This window comes from Pipra filicauda, unplaced genomic scaffold, assembly GCF_003945595.2.
Source record: "Pipra filicauda isolate LSUMZ 115617 unplaced genomic scaffold, ASM394559v2 scaffold23_size5868930_pilon, whole genome shotgun sequence".
NCBI classification, from domain to species: Eukaryota; Metazoa; Chordata; class Aves; order Passeriformes; family Pipridae; genus Pipra; species Pipra filicauda.
The window spans coordinates 3,696,981-3,723,731 of record NW_024104354.1 but is presented as its reverse complement, the minus strand read 5'-3'; the positions used below and the strand labels follow the sequence as shown (position 1 = coordinate 3,723,731).

The window sequence follows — 26,751 nt, the reverse complement described above, 5'->3', positions numbered from 1 at the left end:
TCTGAGAATTTCTGTGCATAAATAAGCTTTGCTGAGGACTTAACTAGGGGGTTCATCTTGAGGGTTGCATGACTTATCAAAATGTCTTTGTGCAGACCTCCTCACCGAATACAACTCAGCATGCTAGTGATCTTTCCTAACTTAATGGGGTGTGGAGTGCCAGTATCAGACCTTTTCTGACTTTCACCCTTATAAACAGAATTTTTAAGATTCTATCAAACTTTATATTGAGAACTGAGATGCATGCTGTGCATTGGTTACTTCACTGCATTAGTCTGATTGTGCATATTCTCATTTCTGTGTGTTTCTTCTGGTGTAAAAGAAATTTTAGATAGTCATATATTTAATTGAACCCTGGAGTTTACTTATATGAGTTTGAGTATTTTTTTCTCTCTGATAAACTGTATTTTGTCATGCAGAAATTGGCAAAACATTTCAATATAGAATTTGAAAGTGAAAATCAGTGTAATTCTTTATTACATCAAGCATTGGCTTAGGTTCATAGAGTTCTTCAGGCCAAATTCTGACCATAGGTGTGGTCCTGTATTCTGATACCTATCAGCAGATTCTCTGAGTGGGTGTGGATCTCCAGTATTAAACTCAGATATCAGATTCCAGGATTTCTCCATGGAAGCTTCTGAAACCTCTGAGAATTCGTCAGTACAAGAGGTTAAGGGTTCCACTATGGAACAAATCCATGTAAAATGTAAATCATAGAATCATTAAGGTTAGGAAAGACCTCCAAGATTATCAAGTCCAACCTTTGATCACCACCTTGTCAACTAGACGTAGCACTAAGTGCCATGTCCAGTCATTTCTTGAATACCCCTGGTGTGGTGACTCCACTCCCTGGACAGCCTGTTCCAATGCCTTACTACCCTTTCAGTGAAGAAATTGTTCCTGGTGTCCAGTCTGAGCCTCCTTTGGCACTGCTTGAGAATATGTCCACCTGTCCTGTTGCTAGTTGCCTGAGAGAAGAGGCTAACCCCTACCTTTCTACAACCTCCTTTTGGGTATTGTAGAGAACAGTAAGGTCTTCCCCGAGCATCCTTTTATTCAGGCGAAACAACCCCAGTTCGCTCAGCCACTCCTCATATGACTTACTCTCTACACCCTTCACTATCTCTGTTGCCCTTCTCTGGACAAGCTCCAGCACTCCAATTTCTTTCTTGTAATGAGGGGCCCAGAACTGGAGGCAGTACTCGAGGTGCAGCTTCACCAGTGCTGAGTACAGAGGGACAATCACTTCCCTAGTCAAAGTCGGTGCAGCTCCACTGATCTGAAAAATCTACTGATTTATAGAAGGTAAAAATCTAACACCTTGTGCCTGGATCACACAGTAGTACATTGTAAAGTAATTATTTTCACTTTGTTCCATTTATATTCGTTAGCAGTGATCTTTTGAATATACAATTTTTAACTTTTTGTTTTTCTAGCACAGTCTGTGATAGATTTTATTACTAAATGTTGTAATATCAATTTCAAGTGAAGTTGTTATTATGATTTTGATTTCAGATTTCTTTGAAAATCATAATTTCTGAAAAAAAAAGGGTAGAGAAGTATTCCCATTTTAAAGCAGTCTAGCTCAAGACTGAATTCAGAATTTGAATATCAAGTATGGTTTGTTCCTAGTAGCCTCTGTTGGCTGGTGCAGTGAAACCCACAAGGTCTGTTGGTTGAAAGTTTTGTGCAGAACTCCAGATTACAGTAGACAAATGAGGATGTGTCTTCCCCTCTTTACAAGTATTTTGCATTCTACTAGCGAAGTTGAGGAATTTTATTACTGTAGTTGATAATATCTACTCTGGTTCTGTAGTGTATTAATCACTGCAAAAAAGAAAGTAAAGAAAGAAAATAGAAACAAAGGCCTGATCCAAAGACAGAGTTTTTCTCTTAAAAATAGATAATTCCCATTATTTGTTTGTATTGTACACAAATACATTATATCTACGTTCTTCTGAAGTTATTCCTATATATCATTCAAAAGAAATGCCCTTGAGTTACAGAATGCAGTATACAGACCTTGCCCCTGATCAGAGGAGATAATATCTAGTTGTTCAGAGGCTTTCCAGTTGAGGCTTTCCAGCTCCACTCGCAGCTAAGAATTTGAGTGCACTCTCTTAGCAGCAAACTCTACCTGACAAATTCTTACAACCAGACACAGGATATGTGTATGGTGCTGACATACATTCCATTCCATGTGAGAATTGTACTTATGGGAACACAGCCTGGTAAGCAATGCATTACGCTTGTAGAACATCAGGTAGCATTATATAATAGTTATTCTTTCTCATTTATGTAGGGCATTTAGTGCCCTTGCTCCAGGGTTTTACCACTACGATTCACTTTGTTAAGAGTAGTATTTCAGTGACAAAGAGGAAAGATCTCCCTACACTCTCAACTCTTGCTCTTTTCTCCTGATAATGATTCTATGTACTAACTGCTCTTCCTCTCTCTGTGGCAGCCTGAAACATTTGGCTTACAGTCTTCAAGAGGATGTGTTCCCTGCAACTGCAACTCTTTTGGTTCCAAGTCCTTTGACTGTGATGGAGATGGACAGTGTTATTGCCAGCCTGGAGTGACAGGAAAGAAGTGTGACCGCTGTGCACATGGATTTTACAACTTTGAAGAGGGAGGCTGTACTCGTACGTAAATTTTTTGCACCCAAGTGCAGATTTATTTATTTGTTTGTTTATTCCTAAAATTCTAGTTTGGCTGGTTTGGGATTGCCTAATAAATTTTCTTGACAGCTAGTATGTTCATAGACAGCCTTGTAAATCAGTCGGTTGGCAAGGATGATGATTGGCAAGAAGAAAAGACATAGGTAATTTCTGCCATTTTATGGTCAGTTTATGGCTACTCTACTGTGCTTAGAAGGAACAGGGATGTCTTTTACTACAAGTACAGTCTGCCAAAAAATTCTATGAATTTCGTATAATTTAATTGTATTGAGGATATTGTAGAAGTCTGATTAAAGTTCTTACCAAATCACATCAGCTTGAAGAGAAAACAAAAACAAAAACACAAACCCCCTTTGCTTCTAGTTTTATTCCAAATCTTTTTTGTTAATGCAATCCTTTTCTGTACATTAATATTTAGTTTCTTGCTTACTTGTATACTTTTTGTGTGCAACAATATCTTCAGGTAAATCTGTCTGCTATGTCCCTTGTGTAAACACATGAAAAGTCTGCTTTTCTAGATGCTGAAACTCTGGCATTGGACATAAATATATTCAGCCACTTCTTTACATTAATTTTTTTTTCCTTTTTTGGCATTAGGTCAAAAACTGAAATGGATGCTTCCTATACCTGAAGTAGTACAGATTGCTATGTCAGAAAGAACCTAATCTATAGGTTTCTTCACAGGGAAATATCCATCTTTGCTGCTAGAACTGTATTTTTGAAGTCTCACAGACACATTTAGGTATGATCACAGGAGACATAACTGGTTGTCTAGTGTGAGTGACTGCTGGAATGCCAGAATGCTGCTATCATTCTTCAACCATAAACTGTATTCTTCCCCAAAGCAGAAATCATCATGTCCAGTAATCTGTTCTTCCTCCTTTCCTATCCAGAATGCAGCAAGACTAGCTCTCTGCCTTTTTTTTACTCCCTTTTTTTATGGAAGGAGCATCAAGGCCTTGAGACCCACATTTGTGCAGCAAATTTCAATTTTAGCTGTAGTGTGGATAAACCTTAAGACAGGATTATGTTTGAAAACATTGTTCTATGGTATTGTTTCCCATGTTCAAAAGGGGAACAGCCTTGAAAAGTGCAAAAACATTGGCACCTTGGAAAAGGGAAAGATTGGTTCCCAGGCTCATTGATGAAAACAGCTTGAAATAAAATGCAAATGATAACTGCAGTCCTAAGCCTATAGCAAGTATACAGAAGGGAAAAAATACTATAGTTTATCTTTATGGTTAGCCTCTTATTCTAGCATTTCACAGTTTAAAAGTACATCAGTATTGTGAAACGCAAAAAATGTTGTTAAGTTCATACAGTTGGAGAAGGAAAATGAGAGGGCTATTAATAAGATTTCAAATTAAAGTTATAATTGCTTTCTTAGCAAACTTTGAAATGACAGAGTAAATCCATGCAACATTTTAAATAGAAATATATCAACCTGTGATCATCAAATGTTTAAAATAACAGCAACATCTAAAGATATTCAGAACATTCAGATTTTTAAAAGTTCCTAAGTAAGTAGACAGATGGAGAGGAATTCTGTTTTCAACATGCTGTTTTTCCCCACTTATTTTTAGGAGATTTCTTATGTATTCCTTCAAATGGCAAAAAATAAGGAATTAAATTATGAATCACAAAGAAAATCAGAAATTTAATAAAATATATCAAAACATGCTAGAAAGAAAAGTACAGAAAAATTATTTCCGTTGTGACAGTTAAGTATCAAATAAAATATTGGACCTCTTTTATCTAGCATTTATCCAGAAGGAATATAATTTGATTTTTTTCTTGTGCAGTAAAAGCCCATAAATCATAAAATAAACCCTAAAGCATCATCAGTGTTGACATTCTAGCAGCAAAGATACAAAAGAGATTTCTATTTCACTATTGCTTGCAATGTGTTGTACTTATCCCCCCCTTTTTTTTTTTGATAGTGATAAAAGTAAAAATGAAAAAAAGATTGGTCTACCTCCTTCTTCCCCTCCATGTCTTTTAAGCCAATATTCTGTAAGACCTGGAAGCCCATAGAAGAGCTGTCACACTCGAAAGCGTCGGTCTCCCAATGAGCTGTATTCTGAAGCATCTTCAAATCACAGTGTGTCAAAAGATTTGAAGTAGCATGCAACATATCCTGTTCTGGCAGGATGGAGGCAAAACTTGCTATCTTCTTTGCAACAATTACCTTATTTTGAAAGCACTGATGGGGAAAAAATAAAGGTCACTTCTTATTTGAACTATAAATATGAGTTCTATCTTTGCACATCTATTGTTTTCTTATTTAATTCTGAACTGATGTATTTCATACAGTAAAGGCAGTGATCATAAATGAAGCCCTCAGTAACAAAGTTACACTGCCCTTTAAACACCCAAGGAACAGAGTGTCATAGTTTGCTTATGATGCTTTTTCTCTGGCCTCAGGGTAATGTGGATGATGGGTATGAAAATAACCATACACCAGTTCTGCTTCTCCAATCACTGAGGTATCTTGTGCCCCATAACTACTTATCACTTACATACCTTGAATTTGTATTTTCCAGCAGTGAGCTGTTTTAATAATCATTTAAGAGCAACGACCGCTTCTGGAACCACTTTCAAACCCAAAGTGTTTTTACTTTACTATAGTCTGTGAAGAATCCCAGTTTCCCATGGAGAGGAGACATCAACGGGTTGACATCCTCCCAAGGCAGAGAACATGCAATCTGAGAAAGAATAGAAATGGGAAAAGAAACTGAAACACCTCTTTTGTCCTTTAAAAGAAGTCTCTTTAGAGCAGCAGAAATTTCAGGAGGTTGGCTCAGATTGGTATAAGATGTTAAACACACCGCAGTTCCTGCATAGATGGCTCAGGTGGCTTCTTGCAGGAGACAGCGTGGTTCAGAAATTGTACAGCAGCACTCCTGCGGCTAAGTCACAAGAATGCACAATCTCAGAAGTCTCTGCACTTCAGCAGTTAGTGCCTTTATTTTTCCCATTCTGTTCTCATTGCAGTTACTTCAACCTCAGCTGTGTTCCATTGCTACTGGTTTTGGTTTGTCTGGGTTTACCCTACCTTTCCTACCCCACTGTGTCCACAGATAACTGAGAGTTCACTATACAGTTAGCATCTGCTCTCCAGATGTCACATAAAGGGCTAATTTTTCCTCTGCTTTATTTTTTTTCCATCTTCCATGAAGCCTGTGAGTGTTCACGTTTTGGTAATAACTGCGATCCCATCAGTGGCCGCTGTATCTGCCCTCCCAATACTGTTGGAGAAATGTGTGACAAATGTGCACCAAATTACTGGGGCCACAACATTATCAGTGGCTGCAAGGTGAGTGGATTTCTATTTTCTCTGTGTGCATTACTTTTCTCACAGTAATTTATAGCTGAAACACAATTCTTGGTTTGTAAATCATGTTTTGCCTCTGCATTGCAAGTTTTGGTGTCACTGTGATGTAAATGTTGGTGATCTTTTACTGAGCACTACAGATCCTTAGTCTCAGGTATACAGCCTGTAGGACAAAAATCCTGATGATTCTACAGTCACGCTGAGTCAGTATCCTGCTTGAAACTGGTTTTATTTTAGTATAGCTGTGTTTAAAGTGATTGAGGAGATTACCACAGTATTGAACAATGTATATAGATGTATATTTACAGGTAATTGACAGTGCTTTTGTGGAACAAATTTACTTTAGTCTTAATGGGAATTTGTACCACTGGGAATTTGTACTCAAAGTTTGCTTGAAAAGGGCTTCCATTAGTGCATAAAAGATATCAAGGAGAGAAGAAAAGAAACATCAACCTTAGTTGTAAATAGCTCTTTCTTCCTCTGTTCTGAAAGGGGTAATAAACCTTTTCATTAGCCTTTAAACCCTTTTATCACAATATTTGACACAGAGTTAAAAAAATCTGAAGAGAAGGGAGAAGAAACAGGAAAACAATGATAGAAAATCAAGGAGGCCACCAACGCTGTTGTTAATGCCCTTGAGTTGAGGAGAGCAGTATTCAGCTAAGGTTGAAAATTGGTGACAGTAGACATCATGCAAAGTTCAAATGCCTTCTCCTCTCTTCTGTGCTAATAGATGATGAGGGATTTATAGTACTGCTACAATTCATCCACAAAATTATATCTGGTCTGAACATAGTCATACACCATTAATGCTTTTTCTTGAAAGGCTGTTTGTCATGTAGCTCAGGCTGCAAAGCAGTTGTCGAGAATGATTTCCTTTTTGTATGTACGAAAAACTCCTCTTGTGAAACCTCTGCTGTGCTGCTGTGATACAGACTCTTGGCTTCTGAAACCAACCTAATGAGGTTGAAGACCTCTGTTTGAGCTCTGGAATATATTCTCTGATTGTCTTTTATGTGAGCACATTAGTATGACAGTTCCATGGCACCATCTAAATTAATAATGATCTATCAGTCCACATCTCTTTCAGTATGTTGCAGCTAATTTCTGCAAAGTAAGATGTGAACCTCCTACTTGCAATTTTCGTAGAAGTTTTCCAAGGCTCTTTTAACTCAGGAATAGAGAGAATTGCGTACAACTGTAAAAACAAACATAGCATCTTATGGTAATTTAGGTTTTGATATTGCACACCAAGCTATTTCAGAGTATGGCGAAGAATTTGCTTTCTAAGCAAATATATCACATATATGTTCACATATATCTTGTAGTATAAAGGTCTTTCTGTCAGAAGGTTTTATTTTTTAGGTTAGGTAATAGTCTAGCAGCCTAGCATTTAACCAGTGGTTAAATAGTTCCTCTGGCATTCATTAAAGATTGCATTTGAATGTTTCCTGTAAATATTAACCTTCTTTATATATGGTCTTTTCAGATCTGAAGAAAAGTGCTCTAAGTAGTCATGTAATAAACAATTTTGCTTAGAAACTGAATCCGCCTTTTCTCCTTCTCTTTTTCGGCTTTGTTTCTGTAATTTTAGCAGGTCTATCCATGTCAGTTACTGTGGTAACCTGTACTACTGCCACAGAGTTTGCTTCTGTAAGCTGAACTCCTCCATATGAGATTCTGGTCACGCCAGGGATTGCAGCCAATGTCCTGTGCTAACTTTGCAGTGCAGTCACAGTAATAGCACTGAGGGATTCTTCTGTTCCTTGGAAGTCTGCAGTTTTCCCTGCCACTTAATTCTCTATTCAATATCTAGACCCCCTGGCAAATCATCTATTTCTATCCTTACCTGCCTGCGCAAGTCTCATTCTCTGAGCAAGTTTACTTCCCACTATATTGCATGACTAAATCTCTAGCCCTTACTGTGTAAACTGCTGTCATCTAGGAGTCTTTTTTGTACAAAGACACCTGTCTGACGGATGACTAATAAACACTGAACTAGATTCCTCTGGAACTACTAAACCAATTGCCCCTGAGCAATTCCAGTTTTAGGAAAGTGGTCTGAACATGCCTGCAAACGATTTACATACAAAATACTTTTTAGGGAGTGTTTGTAGTTTGCAAGTTAATTTTGTCCCTGAAGTATCCTAATGTCCTCAACACTTTTAGATTTATTTGTTTTCACTGCCTAACTTATCAGTGATAAGTCATATATGTTGAAAAAAACCTGGTGGAAAAAACCCACCGGTACTGTAAATGTATTTAGTGTATATGCTTGACCCTTGTTGAGTAAAAAACTACTATCCTTATAATTTAGATGTGTTACTTTTAGACAGTGGTAATTCATTGCTGTACTTTATTTACAGATACTTGAAAGAGATTAATTACTTTTTGGTTGGGTTTTGGTTTTGATTGGTTTTGGGGGGTGTTTTGTTTTGTTTTGTTTTGGGGTTGTTTTTTTTTTTCAGAGCACAATTACAATTGTCTCCTTGTTTCTCTCTTTTTTAGCCCTGTGACTGCAGCCTTGTTGGAGCTCTAAGTTCTCAGTGTGACTTAAATACAGGCTGTTGCTTCTGCCGCCCTGAATTCTCTGGGGATAAATGCACTGAATGCAGGTTGGGCTACTGGAATTATCCACATTGCGTTGCTTGTCAGTGCTTTCCAGCTGGGACTGATCCACAGAGCTGTGATACAGAGGGGAAGTGCTCATGCATTGATCATACTGGCCAATGCAGCTGCAAAGTAAGGCAATGAAGGTTGTAAACTGATTTTATAGCTGCTGAGAAGTGTATTCCAAAATTTATTAACCTTTGTACTTACTTATTCCAGCTACACATGCAGACAAATCTCCTTGGTTTTCATAGTGCATTTGCTAACTGCTGTGGGAGGAGCCCAACACAAGGAAAGACTTAAGTGCTTGTCAGTTGCTTTTTCACATACAGACACTTGCCAGGATAGCATCCTCTTGAGCTTTTTTCTTAGTTTGAATTTCTTTCTGTTCTTAGAGAACTGCTGCCAGTTTATCCCCATAATATATTTCTTGTTTAGATATTGGGCAAAATAAAAGCAAACACATCAGTAATCACAGTATGCCACAGTGCTAGTTCAAAGTACATTGTCTTAGAGGGAGTCAATATTTATAATTTCATTAGTAGAATTCATTGCAGTAGTACCCCTTCTGAGTAGACTGCATCTAGTTCAGGATCAGTAATGCAAAGACTTTTGGCATCACCATCCACAGCATTCTTATTTGGAATTGTTCTTGGAAGAACAGCACACTTAGGTGGTTTGAAAATTGACTGGATTGATGGCTTAAAGGGCAATAATCGATGGTTTGACATGCAGTTGGTAGCCAGCAAGAAGAGTATTCCTGAGCCAATACCTTCATCAGCACCACAGATGACAGAATTCATGATTAGCACATTTGAGAATATTGCTGATTTGAAAGAGGTAGAAGGTTGACATGCTGAACGGTAGAATTATAGTCTAGAGGATACTTGAAAAGCTTGATGACTGGGAAAATGGAAAGATCATGAATTGGAGGAAAAAGCCTGAGTGGTAATTCTGCTAAAAAGCACAATATTAACCAACCCTATACTCTCCTTGTAAGTCCTGCCTATGGAGCTGGATGCATTGAGCATACTGGACAATGCAGCTGCAAGGTACAGCATCACAAAGAGCATGACCAGCAGAGGAAAGTCTTTATCTACTCCATGCTCTACTCTTTACTCAGTGTTGGTAAGACTGCACTTGGAAATGGTGTCCAGTTTTAGGACCTGATTCAAAAGTATTGTTGAAAAATTGGAGAGGATCCAGAGAAGGGCTATAAAGAGTGTTACAGTAGATGATCTGTGAGGATCTACTGAGAGCTGGACTCTCTTAGCCTGAAAAAAGAGGCTAATAAGAGGAAATGCAATTGCAGCCTATAGCCACTTCAAAGAGTAGTTGATGGAGTCAAGTCCTTTTTTTATGGTGACAAAAGATGTAACAAGGGATGGCAGTTGCAAATGGCAGCTTGGGAATTTTGAGTTGGACATTAGAAAAAAAAATCAGGGTTATGCAGCATCGGAAGAGATTGTCCAGAAACATTGTGAAATACCCATTCTTGGAGATTTTCAAGAACTGACTAGAAAGAGGTGTGGGTAACCTGATCCAATATTGGTGATAGTCTCACTTCAAGGAGGAGGCTTTTGAAAGTGACCTCTAGAGATTCCTTCTGTGACTTTGATTCATTTTCCTTCTTTAGGTCTGTATTGACACAAAGAGCTAGTAAAATGGAAGAATTAATTTAGATTGTTGAATTGCCAGGTAATCGTTTTGTTAAATGGGCACCAGTCACTTAATTCTGAGTTTAAAGACTCAGTGGAAGAGCTGTAGAACAAAATAAGTTGGAAGTCACCTATTGAGGTCACCTAGTCCAGTGCTGTTTTGAAAGACATTGCTGAGGCAGTAATTCCAAGGATGGAGAGGGATTTCACAACCTCTCTGCAAACTACTTGACTACCCTCCCATTTTTCTGGTATATTTGAACAGAAGATATCTATTGTGTTCTATTTCACAAATACTGATTCATTTGATGGTGAGACCATAACAAAATTGAAGTGATTTGATCACATGGACTGTCTTAGTAAAACTCAGTGCTATTTACCCTGTGTCAGCCTCTGAAATGGAGAAATTGAAGTATCTCAATTCTTTCAGCCTCTCAGGATACATGATAAACTCCAGCCCCTCTAACCATCTTGGTGCCCCATTTCTGGATTAGGTCCAGTATGTCACAGAATCACAAAATGTGTCAGATTGGAAGGGACCAGTGAAGGTCATCTAGTCCAACCTCCCTGCTCAAGCAGGGTCTGCTAGACCATGTTACTCAGGATTGTGTCCAAATGACTTTTGAATATCTCCAGAGGAGACTCCACAACTTCTCTGGTTCATCATCTCTCTTGTAGCTCCTGTAAGCACCAAGTAGAAAGAAGGGAGGTTGATGGTATTTTTAAATTGAAGTGTTTTTGTTGATTCTTTTAAGGCTAATATAGTTGCTTCTATGTTTCTGTGAGTGCAAATGAACAGTATATATTTAACTGATGATTAATGATAAGGAACTGAAATTGATATGAAACAAAATTCAAAGCAAGTAAAAATCACCTTTTATGACAGAAAATGGACGAATAATTCTGAATGAAGTCAGTGTTTTTTCCTCGGAGTTTATGTCTAAGGTTAAATTTAAATTTAGCATTGGTTAACATTTTGTATAACTTTTTTGAAAGAGTTATATATTGAAGAAACTAGACTTTTAGAAAATGGTAATCATTCCCATTTTAATCTGCTGTTACGGCTGCACAAATGAGCTTTCAAAGGCTCAGGAGCCTCATTGTCAGCCCTGATAAAAAGCAGCAAAATTTAAGCTAAATACAGTGTAGGCACATTTGTTGATAGAGTTACATGTGGAAATGAGGGTTAAAAATGGTAAATCCTGAGGGATAATGTTGGTTTCCTGTATAAGCTTTGGAAAGTTTAATTTGTTTTTTAGATTGTCTTCTTCACATTACTCTCAAGAGAAAAAAAAAGGTGTTTGGGGATGAAAAGCCAACCAGTACTTTCATATTGGTGATTTTTTTTTTCTTTTTAAATACCTTGGTCTTGGTATGAAAATGGTTTTAAAAGGCTCTGCATAAATTATTGCGTATCTCCCCTATCTAGAATAACTTTTTATTTGGACTAATTGAAAAATGAAAAGGAAAGCATTGACATTGCAACAGTGAAACATTTCAGCCTTGTTAATACTGTTCAATGATGTGGAAAACAATCATGAAGAGGGGAAAGCTTTTCTCTACAGAATTTCCATTAAAATACATTTCTCAGCGAGAACATTTAGTGCTGTACCTTAAATGTCTGAACATGTCAATGGTAATTCCTATTAAGAATGCTTGATTAACACAGGCAATTTCAGAACAACTTATTTTTCTTATCTTATCTATCAGCTATTGAGTATGTCATGTCCAAAGTGCCATTTAATTTTTCTGTGGTTACAAATGTCAGTGTGAAGCCAGCATCCATTGCTCAGAGCTACTCAGTGGATACAAATGCAAATGCCTTAATTGCATTAATTACATATGTTTACATACACACGTGATAAGAAACTGGAAAGTTCCTTGAATATTTCCTAACCCTTATTATTATTTCCTTCTGTGCCCTGTTATTGTCATCACTGCCTGATTTTCTTTTTCTGTTGCTACCTTAAAATAAAATCTGCTGCTTTTTTTTCCCCCTTTTTTCCCCCCTTTTTTAAACATTCTCTCTCTTCCAGGTTAATGTGGAAGGTATCCACTGTGACAGGTGCAAGTCTGGTACATTTGGTCTCTCTGCCAGAAACCCACTTGGCTGCAGCAGTTGCTATTGCTTTGGCCTGACTACACGGTGCAGTGAAGCAAGGGGGCTGATCCGTATGTGGGTGAGTAGGAAACTGCTGAGCCATGTAATGCGATAATGTTGTTTCCTGCTGGCATCTTTTAGTCAGGCACTGAGAGGTAGCTAGAAAATGGCCAAACATTTAAGCAATCATTTTCCTCTTTATACTTTGAGAAGTGGTGAGAGCAGTATGTTCCATTAGACAATCAGGGTCAAGACATTAAAAGTAAATAAGCAGATAATAAAATGAGTGATAGGATAGCTGATGTCAAGCCAAAGTGAAGCTATTAAGCCCCAAGAAAGGGCAAGCTAGTTGTTGGCGAAATTATGCAGTACAATGCATTGCAACATAATCCCTGGTACATGATACACAGTTTACCCAGGTGTATTCAAGGGTCACAGATGCTTGTTGTCCAGCATAAATTTCCAATAGTTCAATTAATCTGTTTATTTTCATTGTTGGTTTTGCTGTTTTAATGTTGTTGGGTTTTGTTTTGTTGAGGTTTTTTTTGGTTTTTGTTTTTTTTTTAATTTTAAAATAAAAGCTTATTGAAGCTGCATTTAAATTCAAGAATGGAATCAAAGCAAACAAAGAGCTCTCCATTTGTTTGTGGAAGAGGGCCTTGAGGCCTATGTGGCACTGACAAATAAGGCAGACTGGATGTCTCCATTTATCTGTACAACAAGCACAAAACACAGGTTGAGACCGCTGCTGTCTTGTCACTGCTGTGCCAGCTCCTCAGTTACATTCTGGAGGAATGATTTCTAATGGAAAAAGATTAGTTCTGTCTCCATGTATGGTCAGTCATATCTCTGCTTGAAAGCATGTTGGCCATAGAAGGAATGTCTGCCAAATGCAAATCAACCAAAGCCTCAGACTTGTCAAGTACAAGCATCAGTTGGATAAGGAAACTTTAGGCTGAAATCTAGATAATGTTTCTTGCTTAATGTAATATGAATACAACTTATTCTCCCCTTCATTGTTCAGTCCAGTAGCACCTCTTCGCCTTCCCAGTGGATTAAGTGATTTATTATGATCTGACCCAGTTCTCATTATTTCTGTTTTGCCCCTCATACACTGCTAGACTGGAGATGGAAGGCTGTAGAGGACTGGCAAGTTATAAAATTTAATCAAGTTCCATGACAGCAGCAATTCTGGATAATTGTGCTTTGACCTTTGTGGGAGCACAAACCATAAACAGTTTAAACCTCCTGATTATTTTGTTTCTCTTGAGTAACTTCCTTTCATATTTGAGCTCATATCTAAAGGAAAGTATGATTATATGTCATCTAGTTTTTGGTGTTCTGTGTTCTGCCAACTGATAGTGGCTATTTCAGATACTTTCAGGTGCTTCAAATGGCATTACAATTGTTTTAAACAAGCAAATCCTCTCTTATATGACAATAAGGCGTGGCTAATCTGAAATTCAAATGTGTTGACCCCTTTCTTGATGTCTAAAGTATTAAACAGTAAAATACAGTTATTCTAGGAGCTCAGTAAATCTCACTTAAGGCTAGCAATGTTAGGAATGCTTCCATGTCTGATCAGTCCATAGATGCTGCAGTAAATGGAAATACCAGGATACTGGAAGTACAGTACAGGATTTAGCTGATTCCTCATTGCCTGGCTCCTATCTCATGACCAGCTTGTTGATGGGATGACTGTTAGAGATATGACTCTGCATTTGTTTTCTTTGTTTACCTCAATCTTTGGGAGAAGTAATTTTGACACCAGCCTTTTGCATCTGTTCACACACTCTCTGTGATACTTCCATTGGTGCAGAATTACTAAGACTCTTATTACAGTTTTTGATCATAATAATGATTTCAATAAAATGCTATTGAGACTCTGTCAACAAGTCTAAGATAATTATAAACATCTAAGTGGCATCCTTGTATTTTTTCATTAAATCTGAACTTAGAGTTACAGAAACCCTCATTGAGCCCTCACTCTTTGCATATTGCCTGGGAAATGTTTAGCCTTGAATATTGCATAGAACTGTCAAGGGATCAGGCACTGTGTTCCACAGCCCCAGTGATGTATGATGAGTGGTGGTGAGAACTATGCTTCTTTGTAAGGTACGTTCTCACAGTCTGAACAGAAGAGGCCGGAGACTGAAATAGGACTTTGAAAATCAGTCTGATAAAATTCATGGAATCACTTGTTGCTTGAACTATTTTAACCAGTGCTACTACATTTTTTGTTAACACGAGGACAAGGTGCAAAAGGCTCAAGAGGAAAGTCATTATTAGCACTGTTTACACCTGAAGGAGTAGCAAGACTGCTTTGTGACAAATTGCTCATGATGTGAAATGAAATTACCTAGAAATAATTTTTTAAAGAAGTAGAATTTAAAGACTAACAATTCATGCAGGAAAATAGAGTTAATTTTCTTCTCAATTTTTTTGATTATGCATAGGTGACCTTGAAGCCAGAGCAAATGATTCTGCCACTGGTGGATGAAAAACTTCAGCGCAGCACTCTTTCAGGGATTGCATTCCAGCCTCCTGAAATAGTAGCAAATATAGAACAGGCGATGCAGGATCTTCGGTCAGAACCTGTTTACTGGAGACTTCCAGAGCAGTTTGAGGGACAAAAGGTAAACCTAAAGTTCCACGGAATACTGACATCGATTTCTTTTTTTTAGTCTTATATTTCTATTTTACAGTGCCTTTTTTCCCTTCCAATGAGCATGTCATCACACAGTGAAAGGTACTTCAAAAGAAAATAAATGCTATTCCATTATTAAAAATTATTTGCTCGGTTATCATGGAAATTCATAAAGTACCATGAACAATATTTAACATAGATATTTATGGATATTAATATGTAATATTTTTCCACAGGATAGATTTTCTCATAAAAATGTTATTTGAAAAAATAAACTGCATAAAATTTAATATACTTCTCTTGCAATTTTTCGTTTATCTCAATTTTAAACCAAAAATGTCTGACCTTTTTAAGTTACATAGGAGAAAATGATTGAAATAACCCTCCTTTCGGATATTGTTATGCACCTCTGTGATGATTTATTTTGCACTTTTTGTATTTCTTGGTTTGGCTTGGGAAGGTTTAAACGTTTCTTTCCTTAAATACAAATTTTGGGGAACACCAAAGCACATGTAAAGAAATAGATAACATATTGTTTTTAGTGTAGTACAATAACAAATTGTTGATGAGTGTTTTTGAACACAGCCCTTTTTCCCAGATATCTCCACAAGTATGTATTGCTATTTTTTACCATGTATGCATTCATCAGGCTGCACATAGGTGCAGAGTGCATCTAGCTCCTTCCCAAGAATTTATTTCTATATAACTGAAAATTAAGATTTCTTTTTATGCATTCTTAGCTGACTGCTTATGGAGGGAAACTGAAATATGCCATCTACTTTGAAGCACGAGAAGAGACAGGTTTTACTACTTACTATCCACAAGTCATCATAAGAGGTGGGCCTCCTACTCATACAAGAATTATTGTTCGGCACATGGCTGCCCCTCTGATTGGGCAGCTAACAAGGCATGAGATAGAGATGACAGAGGTAAATCACATTTCCATCTGCTTTTTTTACTCCAAAGCTGAAGCACCCTGTTCTTCTGAATACTGTTAATAACCTGGTTTTGCATTTCTGTCTTTCAGCATGAATGGGAATATTATGGTGATGACCAAAGAGTCAGAAATACTGTGCCCTGGGAATATTATCATGATGACTCAGGTATCAACAGGACGTCTCAGACAGATTTTACCTGGAAGCCTTATGGAGATGACTCAAGACCAAGTAGAGCTGTATCCCGGGAAGACTTCATGAATGTGTTGTATGATGTTCATTATATTCTTATTAAGGCGACTCATGGCAATATCATGAGGCAGAGCAGGTAACTATTTCATGCAGTGGTCTGAAATAGTGCAGTAGTCACAGATAACCTTGTAGACCTCCCAGCTATTCCCAACAGAATTTGTATTCATAACATCAGCTATAAGCCATTGCTGAGAAGAAGGAACAGAAGGAGTTAGTGTTCAGCATAGCAGAAGACACAGGAGAGGGAAGTTTAATTCAACAGAAAATTTAAATCACAATAGGCAAATGAAATTTCAGGTTCCTACAGCAGAAAACACATGTAGCGCACACATTCTGAAACAAATTCAGGATATTTTTTGAATAAATGTCTATTTTATGAATATATGATGCTGTAATTAAATAAAAGTGTTAGTATACAAAGGATTTTTCTCCTGCGAGTGGGAAATAGAATATGTTTGGGTCAAATATACACAACATCTTCTATTCAGTCTATTAGTTATTTATATGAGGAAATAAAAATATAGTTGGAGTGGACATCAGACATCAAGATGACTGGAGCAGTACAAAAATCTGCTGCAATCTAAAGGTCAGCTATAAGATTTTACACTGAAAGTAGCAGTCAATTGAACAAACAAGGAACAACTGCTTAGTTGCCTATTCTTTGAAGAGGAGTCTGCTGTTTACAACAGATCACCAGGTGAACGTGATTCAGTAACAATATTTTTGTTAAGAAATCCTAATACTCTATCTCCATGCATAAACAAATATGGCCTGCAAAATGAAAAAAAAAAAAAAACCAACCTCTTTTACTTCCCCCAACACTAATAAAACCTAAGCATCAAGTTCCGGTTAATGGAATTCAAGAAAAAAGTTATTAAAGTGTTCACAGGATATCAGTGAACATCATCACAGGTTAAAAAACATGACCTGTGAGAAAAGATGTAAAGAACCAGATATGTTTAGAAACTAGAAATTGCCTTAAGATGCTTAAAATGTCACAGAGAGAAAGAGAAGAATGTATTCTTTGTTGCCATGGTGGGGAAGTCAAAAACGAAAATGAACTTAAACTTCAGCAGAAAAGATTCACATTAGACATGAAAGAAAAACTCGTCGGGGTAAAGACATTGTAGAACAGATTATATAGACTATTGCAAAAAGGTTTTAATAATGAATTCACAATATCCTTTGCAAGCAAAATTTATTAACAAAGACATGGGAATGATCAGAGATAAACTCCAAAAGTCTCCAGAGGTCCTTTTTATGATTCTGTCATAAAAGCGATAGACTAAAATTACTTCCAGATTTTTAGATTACAAATACGTCTGTAAGAGCCTTGCCTTTGGAGTTTAAGGGTGAATAGTAGGGGAAGATACACGTACAACTTTGCAGTATCTTGTGACAGAAAACGTAGTTGTTTCTGCTATTATCTCTATTTAAAGTATATATTTTACTGAAAAGTATTCATGCAGCTTGTGCTGGCTAGATGCTAAATATTAACACATGCCATAAATATTTTACATTGTTTTCATTTATTTTTGGCACAGTCCATGTAGGATATTGTATTACAAGCACAGGGGGGTTCCCATGAAAAGAGTTATGAAGGTAACTCCACTGCAACTTGAAAATTTGAGAAGTATATTCATGTTTTGTGTCTCTCCCTTCCCTTACCTTTACGCTGTACATATCCTAGTTCAGCTGTGGAAACAAAAATTGAATACTATCTCAGCTCGAGCATCAAGGAAATTTATAAAAGCAAAGCTCCTGGGTTTGTTCTGGGATATGTGTGACTATTGTGACTGAATTAGACCTGAATTGTAATCAGGACTACAGAGTAAGGAGGCATATATCAGAACAGGGGAAGACTTTTCAGTTTCAGGACAGGTTTGCAAAGCGTCAATTAGAGAACTAGAATATATTTTTATAGCATGACACTTAAGAATGTGACATTTTATGACAGCAGGACTTAGCAAAGAGTTCATCTGGTCTTTCTGGTAACTCTCCTTCTGAAGGCATAACTTTGCATATAATACCGTATTTGATTTTGAAGGCGGTTATGTTACAATAGATTTTTATGGCCTAGTTACAAAGCATTTACCACATGGCATCTGAGACTTTAAGTAGAATATAGCAGGAACACATTATTATTTTTTTCAAGTTAGTAGTTTGAATGATTTCAGTGAAAGTTTTAGAAAAGACTAAAAATAAATCCCCCAGAATGTTTTTAAAGGTTAGTGGAATATTACCTTGCATAACAATTGAAGGCTTTTATTAAAAATAAGCTGAGACCCTCTAAAGGACAATATTTATGCTCAAATTTAAATATATGTTTGAATTAAGTGACTTATAACGTTTGTTTAAATAGAGTGTGTTGTACTTTCCAAATAAGGAAACTTGTAGTAAACTAGTAAAGCTTCTCTTTCTACCTGACTGCATAGTAGGAAAGTATAAAGCAAAAGGAACTGTGGATGGGAGGAGGAAAATATATATATGAATGGTTTTATATTTTTGGGGGTTTTTAATAGTGCTTTAATTTCAATTGGAAAGTTTAAAAACTGCAGGTAAGTGATAAATACCAGGAAAAACATTTTAAAATAAGAAGTCAAAGTAGCAGCAGCAACAGGAAACATAAAAATAGCTTAGTTCTAGTGTTAGCACTGTATTAGCTATAGAGTTTAGCAGCAATGCTAATGTTACAGCTTCAAAGCTGCAGCATTGGTAGTGATTTAGAGGTTTCTGCTCAGAATCCAAACCCAACATTTTTCTCCAGTATTGTTCATTTTGTTGCCCTCATTTTCACATTCACCACTCTGAATGGAAACATTGCTTTTATTAGATTTTGAGTTGCAGCTGGGCTGTGATAATAAATTCATTTGTATTGGAAGTATGCTTTCAATTTGACTGGGAATTATTTCAATATTTCTGACAGTGATCAGATAACAGTTGTTTGACTGCTGCCTAATACACAGACAGTTTCCAAAAATCAGCCAAGCCAGACCTTCCTTAAGTAACATTTTCACACAAACAACAGGTAGGTTTGTGGTCCTAGAATGTATTGTTATGTAAATACAGCTTTTTGACAGTAAACAGTTTCTCAGCCTTGCCTCAGCCTTGATGGGGGAGCAGATTTCATTTTTCCCTCCATTAAATGTACAGAGATTTCAATGTAAGCTTACAGCGACATATCAGATCTGAATGGTTTTGCCCTCTTTATTTTCAGTCTTCTGTTTTGACCTGGCTTTGTTTTCTTGGGTTTTTTTTTGTTTTGTTTAGTTTCCCTGCTCCACTGAACCCCTTTCTTTAGGTAATAACAAGAGAGCACAGATACTAGGATTGATTTGGGATTTTTATTTTGACACAAGGTATCAAGAAGTATGGGTCTAGTCATGTAAGCTCAATCACAAAACTCTCACCTAGTTCAGTAGTGGGCATTTGCTTTTCCTATATTCATCCTGACATTGATGCCTATATGCCAATGAGCAGAAGACTGTCACTGAGTCACTCAGTAATCAAGATTTGGGAGTAGATGAACAGACTGTAAGCATAAGAAGGAGATGAGCAGTTCTGTGAGCTCCTCTCCATTAGCCCTGTGCTCAGACACTTAATGAATAGACTCTAGCTGCATTATTGACATTTATTCAGCTAGTTAGTCAGATGATCTTTGACATTTTATCTTATGTTGGCATTATATTCGAAGCTTTAAAATTTACACTGTTCTGCCCTTTTCATTTCTCAGAGGCAATAGGTGTTCCAGATCATAGCATTCATTTAAACAAGCTAACAAACCCCCAAAATAAAGAAGTAAGCTGAAAGTACAGCATTGGGGTGCATTAGGATTAAGTGTATTTCATTAGATATTATATTAGTTACCTTTGTCTGTGATGTCCTATTTTTCAGGACAGCATTCATGCTGGAAAGACAAAGAGTGGTTGGGAGGCGAGGATATTATTATTTATACAATCGAACAAATGCTTAGAAAGTTAAAACATATCCCTTTCTGATACTAGAAGATGTTTCTATAGTAGGATTTCATGTTTGCTTTGAATTGTTTTTTATAGGTCTAAATAATCCTAAAGAAAAAAAAAAGGATATCTGGCTACAGATCTTAAAATTCCTGCTAAAAAGGCAAATGTCCAATATCTTTGAAGTCTGTTTTACAGCTTCTTAGGTTGCTTTAGTTGCTGAGGATAGATTTTATTTTATTCTTTTAAATAGTTGCCTCATTACAAGCTCATTTAGTGAACAATTTTATTGCCGTACCCCTGAGAGTCATGAATTGGAACTGCATTTAGTATGTAACTTCAGTTTCTTAATGAGTCCCTCCAAATGAAGAATCAGATATGAACTTTTGTTAGTAGTTTGCCGGAAAAGAGATTAAAAAAAAGCAATAGAATCAAGCTGGAGAGCTAGTTAGTTATACTATTGCCTAAAAATGGAAATTGAGACCAGAGGTGGTGTTAACTTTGTAGTTTCCTTAGCAGATGCAAAAACCAGTGTTGTCTCCTGTAGATCAAGAATCCTACAAACAGCCAAATAAGACTATTTTCTCCCATGCTAGCTATGAACTAGCTGTATTTGAGTTAGTGCTTGACTAATCTCATTAGAGATATTTACTCCTCTTTTTCAGGATTTCTGAGATCACGCTGGAAGTTGCTGAAGGTGGCACTGTGTCTGGGATGACTCCTCAGGCTTACCTGATAGAGAAATGTGACTGCCCATTGGGTTATTCTGGTTTGTCTTGTGAGGTACAGTACTAACCTAACTCTCAGTAAAAGTCTTTGTACCTTGGCTGGTCCATTCATTGGTAACATGTGAAAAGTAATTAGAGTGTGAATTCATTTAACTGGCAACAACTCTCTCAACTTACTTACTTACTTACTCTCTCAGGTATTTCTCTCACAAGGAATTTAGGCACTTTTTTTTTTTTTTTGCTGTAGGCAAATATGCTACTGAAACCAAGGTGATGACTCAAATAGTATAAAGGAAAGTGAGTTTTAGTAGGACAGCATCTCTGAGGCTGAATTGTGTGACTGGCAGATCAAGGCTGACAGATCAAGCCTTTTTGAACAGATAAGGGTATAATACCATTGCAGTAGTAAATTTCTAACTCACTGAATGCTGGGAGAAAATGCTGTTCAACTCAGTGAGCTCGGTGTGCCTTATACATGCACCATATTTATTTTTTTACTTATGTAAATATTTTCATGCAGATGACAACATATTTCAAAAGTACCCAAGTTTTATAGAAAATCAGCTAACTTACATTTTTGCAAAATGTATTTTATGATAGATACCAGAGAAAGTGTTTAAGATGTTCTGCATTGGCTGCAGAATAGAAGTTAATATTTTTGACTGTCTGTCTCTGGAGGATGAGACTTCCAGTCTTTCTGTGTGCAAAACACCATGTTTTCATTTTTAAGCAGCTCTAACAATTCCAAATGTATTGGTTGCAATTGCTAGGTAGAGGTAGCAGGAGCAACACCTCGAGTATTCTGCAAATTCCTCGGACACCCTGACTAAATGGGGATCTTGTAAAGGTTCCCCCAAACTAGCAGCGGGAGAAAAATTGAAGTAAATAAATCAAGGGAATGATGCCTTGTTATCTGTAAGAACTCTGCTCCCTTCAGACATTATACACAATTGTGTTATGCAGCAAGAGTCAACAGGAACTGTGAGTTCATAGGAAATGTGTGGAAGGAAGCAAGTGAAGTATTTTTCTTTACACACTGTTTCGGTAAGAGCATACACCTGAATTTGTGTAAATGCATGAGAAATTAATTGACTCCAATATTTATAACTACAGATTTTTTTTAATTACTGTAGCAAATTGAATTTTTGAAGAAAAATATATGATAATGTAATTAGAACTTTATTTTAATTCACACCCACCAGGGGCTGCAATAAATGTCTCAATTGCAACCTTCATACTTCATGCTTAATTGTGTGATCTTCACATGCTCATAACTTAGTTTATTTTTAGTGTGCTCAGTGAAGGTTATGGTGTGTTCTGTGAAGGTTTATTTCATTTTAGAAGGAAAAAAAAGCATCTGATACCCTGGCATTTTTTAAGCAAATGCTAACAGGGTATATGCTCTATCTGTATAATTGCATTTTGAAGACTATGTGCATAGCATTTTTTATTAGAAGTGACATTTATATCTCCCCTCCCCTATTTTTTTTCTTTAATCTGTTTGTATGCTGAAAAAACAGTGGTAAGAGTTTTCCTTATGGCTACTTCTGAAAAACTTCCAAACTAGTAATTAAAAATGTAGTCTATCTTTTGTCTGTCTCTCATTTCATCCGAGAAATGCTTTGATCAAAATAGGTGAGAAGAGTGTTAATGACATCAGAAAAAAAAAACCCAGATATTAGTTTTGTTTGAGGATGTACCATATATTTATACCTTGATTTTAAAGTCACTCAGAACTTGTAACGGTGTGTTTTGTACCATGTTTGGACAAGGACTCTTGTGGGGATAGAGAGGGAGAAAAAAACCCTGGAAATTGTAGTAAGAAACAGAATTACTTTCATTTGGGATTATTTATCTAAATTAGAATTCTTCACAAACCATGAAAAAGCAGATAGACTGTTTCTATGCTTCAGGGAACTTAATGTAGTCTAAGTCAAAATAAAAGGGGAAAAGCAGAAGTGAGTTAGATTTCTTTCTTTGTGATTCTAAAGAAAATAATTGTGTTTATGCTTTTTCCATAACTTAGGCACCTGGAGGGTTTGGCAATAATTATAAAACTGTCAGAGTGGTGGTGTGTGAATAAATCTAGCATGTCAGCTAGTGCTTCTCTGAAGGATCCTGCTTTTTGTCACAAAAAGTTACTTACTCCAGATTCTCCTTTGTTTTATTTTGCATCCATTTTATTGCTGTGTGAAAAGTGTACTATTCCCATTCTCTCCAAAAAGGAGAAATTGTGGTCAACAGTAGGAAATTACCTCATCAGACAGCCTTCACAGGCTCCTGGCACCAATAGGTGGTGGGATTTATACACGGGACAAGTGACTTCTCTGTAGGCTCTTACTCCTAACAGTCTCAGCTGTCAAAATGTTCCTGTTTGTCTTTTTATGCAGCCATAGCTGCTGTATGCTTTCTGAGAGCTATATGGCGACTTTCACAGAATTGAGTAATAAACCTGAAATAAAGATCAAGTGTTTGATTTTGCATGTGTCAGCTTTGCTAGTAATTTGCTAGTAATTTTGTTCTCAGAATTTTATTGCCAAGCTGTGGTAGAGGAGAGAGTGATTGATAAACTTGGTTTGGGGCTGATAGTCTCAAGACATGGAAAACCTTTAACATTTTGAATTCTGTACTTTTATGGTCTTTAAATTATATAGCTATAAATAATGCAGCCATATTCTTGTTTATTATCATTTGGCTTTTGCTTGTTATCCATCAGGTAGTCTGTAGGCAGATACTAGCTTGTCAAACCTGAAAAACTTAGCAAGGATGAAGGAAACAGAATCATCATGCTTACTCTCCACAATCCATGCAAAAAAAATTATTTTGAAAACAAACCTTTTTCTGAAGAAATGAAGGTAGTGCACAGTGAGAACAGAAAGGTGTTGTGCATCTGAATGAAAGATCTCTCAAGCTGTAGGGTAAAAGCCTGGTGCCAGTGGAGTGCTCCTGGGATTTTTCAGCCCTGTGTCCAATTAGAGTTGGCTCTTGTTATCTGTAAAGTACTGTATATTGTTTGTAACACAGCTGGAAACCTGTCAGGTTCTTTTCACAGCTTGTAAAACCTGGTGATTGGAAAGATGAGCTTGCAATGCTCCCCTACCCAGTCCACTCTGTAATGATCTGTTTTCTTCTGCATCTTTTTTTATTGCAGTCATGCTCTCCGGGATTTTACAGGCTTCCATCTCCACCTGTGGGAAGGACATCTGCTCAGTCCTTGGGCATCTGTGTTGTATGTCAGTGTCACGGACACAGTACTATGTGTGACTCTGAAACGTCAATTTGTCAGGTATTATGCTTCTGAACTTAAGCACCAGGTTAATCGTAATGTAAAATTCATAAGTTGTATAACTGGTCTAAAAAGACAGAGGATGATATTTTAATCTAATTTTTTTTAAATAGCTTAAGTGTCAAAGTTCAGGGAGATTTATAAAAGAAAACTTTTAAAGTTTTCCACTCTGATTTTCTAAATTTCAGACTAAGCAGTGCCTTTCCCCCCCGAATTACTATTTGTGTAAAAAGAAAAACTATACACCTGCAAACTGAAGAAGCAATGTACCATGTGATGTACAGTAAGCACAATGCTGCACTTTTAGGCAGTAATACATGTGACCTGATACAGTAAGATTGAATTTTAATTATTTCTCATTCTTCAATGACTGGAACAAAGGAATGAAGAAAGGATGAATGGGATAAGAAATTCTGTAGGATACATCTGGCTAGCTGCAGACCTCTATTCTTTCTTCTTTTAAGCCCACATATTACTCAGCAGGCATTTGATAGATGCTTAAAGCAAGCATTCCCACTGAGAATCATATCAGGAAGAGACAAATTATATATTGAAGTAAGTTTGAATCCCTGAGGCTGGGAACAAAATTTTGTCTGCTTTCTTGTAATTATCAAATACAGCTTTCATTCTGTCTCCTTCCTCTGCAGAATTGTCAGCACAATACTGCTGGTCACCACTGTGAGAGATGTGCACCAGGATTTTATGGCATTGTCCAAGGCTCTCCGGATGACTGCCAGCCTTGTGCTTGTCCCCTATCCATTTCTAGTAACAAGTGAGTAACCAAACTTAAGATGCAGAATTACCTTTCCAGCAAGCCAAAGCTTTGTTCTGGGCTCACTGTGTCCTTTTTTTCAGATGGCTACAGGAAAATTGCATCATGGAAGCTATATTAAAAATTTCTTATCTACTTTTGCTAATTGATCTCCTTTTAAAAGTGGGAAATTGCTCCCTTGCTAATTTGTGATGAATAAATTAATAAGTGCTAGAAAATGCAATACTCAAGATAATGAATGTGTGTTATAAAGGTATTCTCATAAATGAAGCTAGAGCAGAATTCAAGTACAATATAGCCACAAGGGAGCTGCAAAAAGTCTTATGCTCGTGTTTTATGTTGGTATAAATGTGTTACAGTGCCTTTCTTACTCCACTATGGAATTTATTGATTCCTTATTTAATGTTACATGAGTTTTAGTCAATTTGTGAAAGATAGAATAATTTTAAAACAATGTATTATTGCAGCATAAATTTTATTGGTTGCGTTATGCTAATGAGCCTTTCTGTGGTTCTTCTGCATGTGTTCCCAACAGATGATATTTTAGCACTTGAGATTTGTTTGTTGTTTTGTTGAGAAGCTCTTAATGATATTTGGCATCCTACTATAATACTGCTCTGAAAAGGTTTGTGTTTCATGATTGTTCTTTTGAAAAGCTGGAAGTGTTCCGTAAAACCATTTTTCTGTGCTTTGTCTGGCCTTTAGGATGCTTTAGTGAGTATTTCAGTAGTATAGCTGAAATTTTGGGGTTTTTTTTCTTCTTACTTCTTCATTTTATCATTTTGGATTGGTCTCAGGTTTATTTTGAAGGAGGGAAATCCTTTCTCAAACATTACTAGCTAAAGACATCATGATCATTCCACAGAAAGAGTTTTTAAGAATACTTTAAAATCTCAGGTATTTAAAGAAATAACCTTTATCTCAGAAAGTTATAATGCAGTCTTAAATGCAAGTTTTTCTGAGTTGTACCCATTTCATGAGTGTTTGGTGTTACAACTTGATTATGTGTTCTACCTATTAGTATGAAAAAGGACATTCAAGTTGCAAAGATCAACCAAGCTTTTCAGCTTTGTAAATCAGCAAATACACTGGAAAAAACTTTTTCTGTTACTAACTGGCAGTCTGAAGTGCTGAAAATATCCCATCCTATTTTTTTTCTGGGGTTTAGGAATCTTTTGTTGCCCAGAAATACATGTGTCAGTTCAGAAAATGAGGAGGGCTCTTCACATGAGTGGTTATGGCACCCTGCTACAAGAATTTAGACATCTCCACACTGTGCTCCAGAGATCATTTCAGTATCTTATCTAAAAGCTAACATAAAACATATGAAGTGGATGTCGCTGAAGTGCTCTACAGGTGAAAACTGTGTGGACCCTGGGTAGTGCATGTGTCACAGAATCATAGGATGGTTTGGGTTGGAAGGGATCTTAAAGATCCAGCTCCAACCCCCCTGCCATAGGCAAGGCCCCCTTCCACTAGACCAAGTTGCTCAAAGCCCCATCCATCCTGGCCTTGAACACTTCAAGAGATTGGGGCATCCACCACTTCTCTGGGCAGCCGGTTCATTCACCACCCTCTGAGTAAAGAACGTCCTCCTAACACCTAATCTACATCTCCTCCCTTTTAGTTTAAAACCATTCCCCGTTGTCTCAACACTATCTGCCCATGTACAGTGTTGCTTTCCACCTTTTTTAATAAGCTCCCTTAAAGTGTCCTGTGGGCACACTTAAATTGCTGAGCTGCCTGAGGAAGAGCAAGCAAAGTGCCCATACCTCATGCAGCCATATA

General features: G+C 36.9%; 1 protein-coding gene across 2 annotated transcripts in view; it reads left to right on the top strand.

The window, feature by feature from the left end:
• LAMA2 (laminin subunit alpha 2) overlaps positions 1-26,751 on the top strand; it is a 289,789-nt gene that overhangs the window by 162,286 nt on the left and 100,752 nt on the right. For both annotated transcript variants that reach the window (XM_039381758.1, XM_039381756.1), the window contains 10 exons: positions 2,465-2,645; positions 5,861-5,997; positions 8,524-8,757; positions 12,320-12,463; positions 14,841-15,020; positions 15,772-15,960; positions 16,059-16,294; positions 20,843-20,960; positions 24,057-24,191; positions 24,839-24,963. In XM_039381758.1, the coding sequence (XP_039237692.1) occupies positions 2,465-2,645; positions 5,861-5,997; positions 8,524-8,757; positions 12,320-12,463; positions 14,841-15,020; positions 15,772-15,960; positions 16,059-16,294; positions 20,843-20,960; positions 24,057-24,191; positions 24,839-24,963 (1,679 nt within the window). The remainder of the gene's footprint in view (positions 1-2,464; positions 2,646-5,860; positions 5,998-8,523; positions 8,758-12,319; positions 12,464-14,840; positions 15,021-15,771; positions 15,961-16,058; positions 16,295-20,842; positions 20,961-24,056; positions 24,192-24,838; positions 24,964-26,751) is intronic.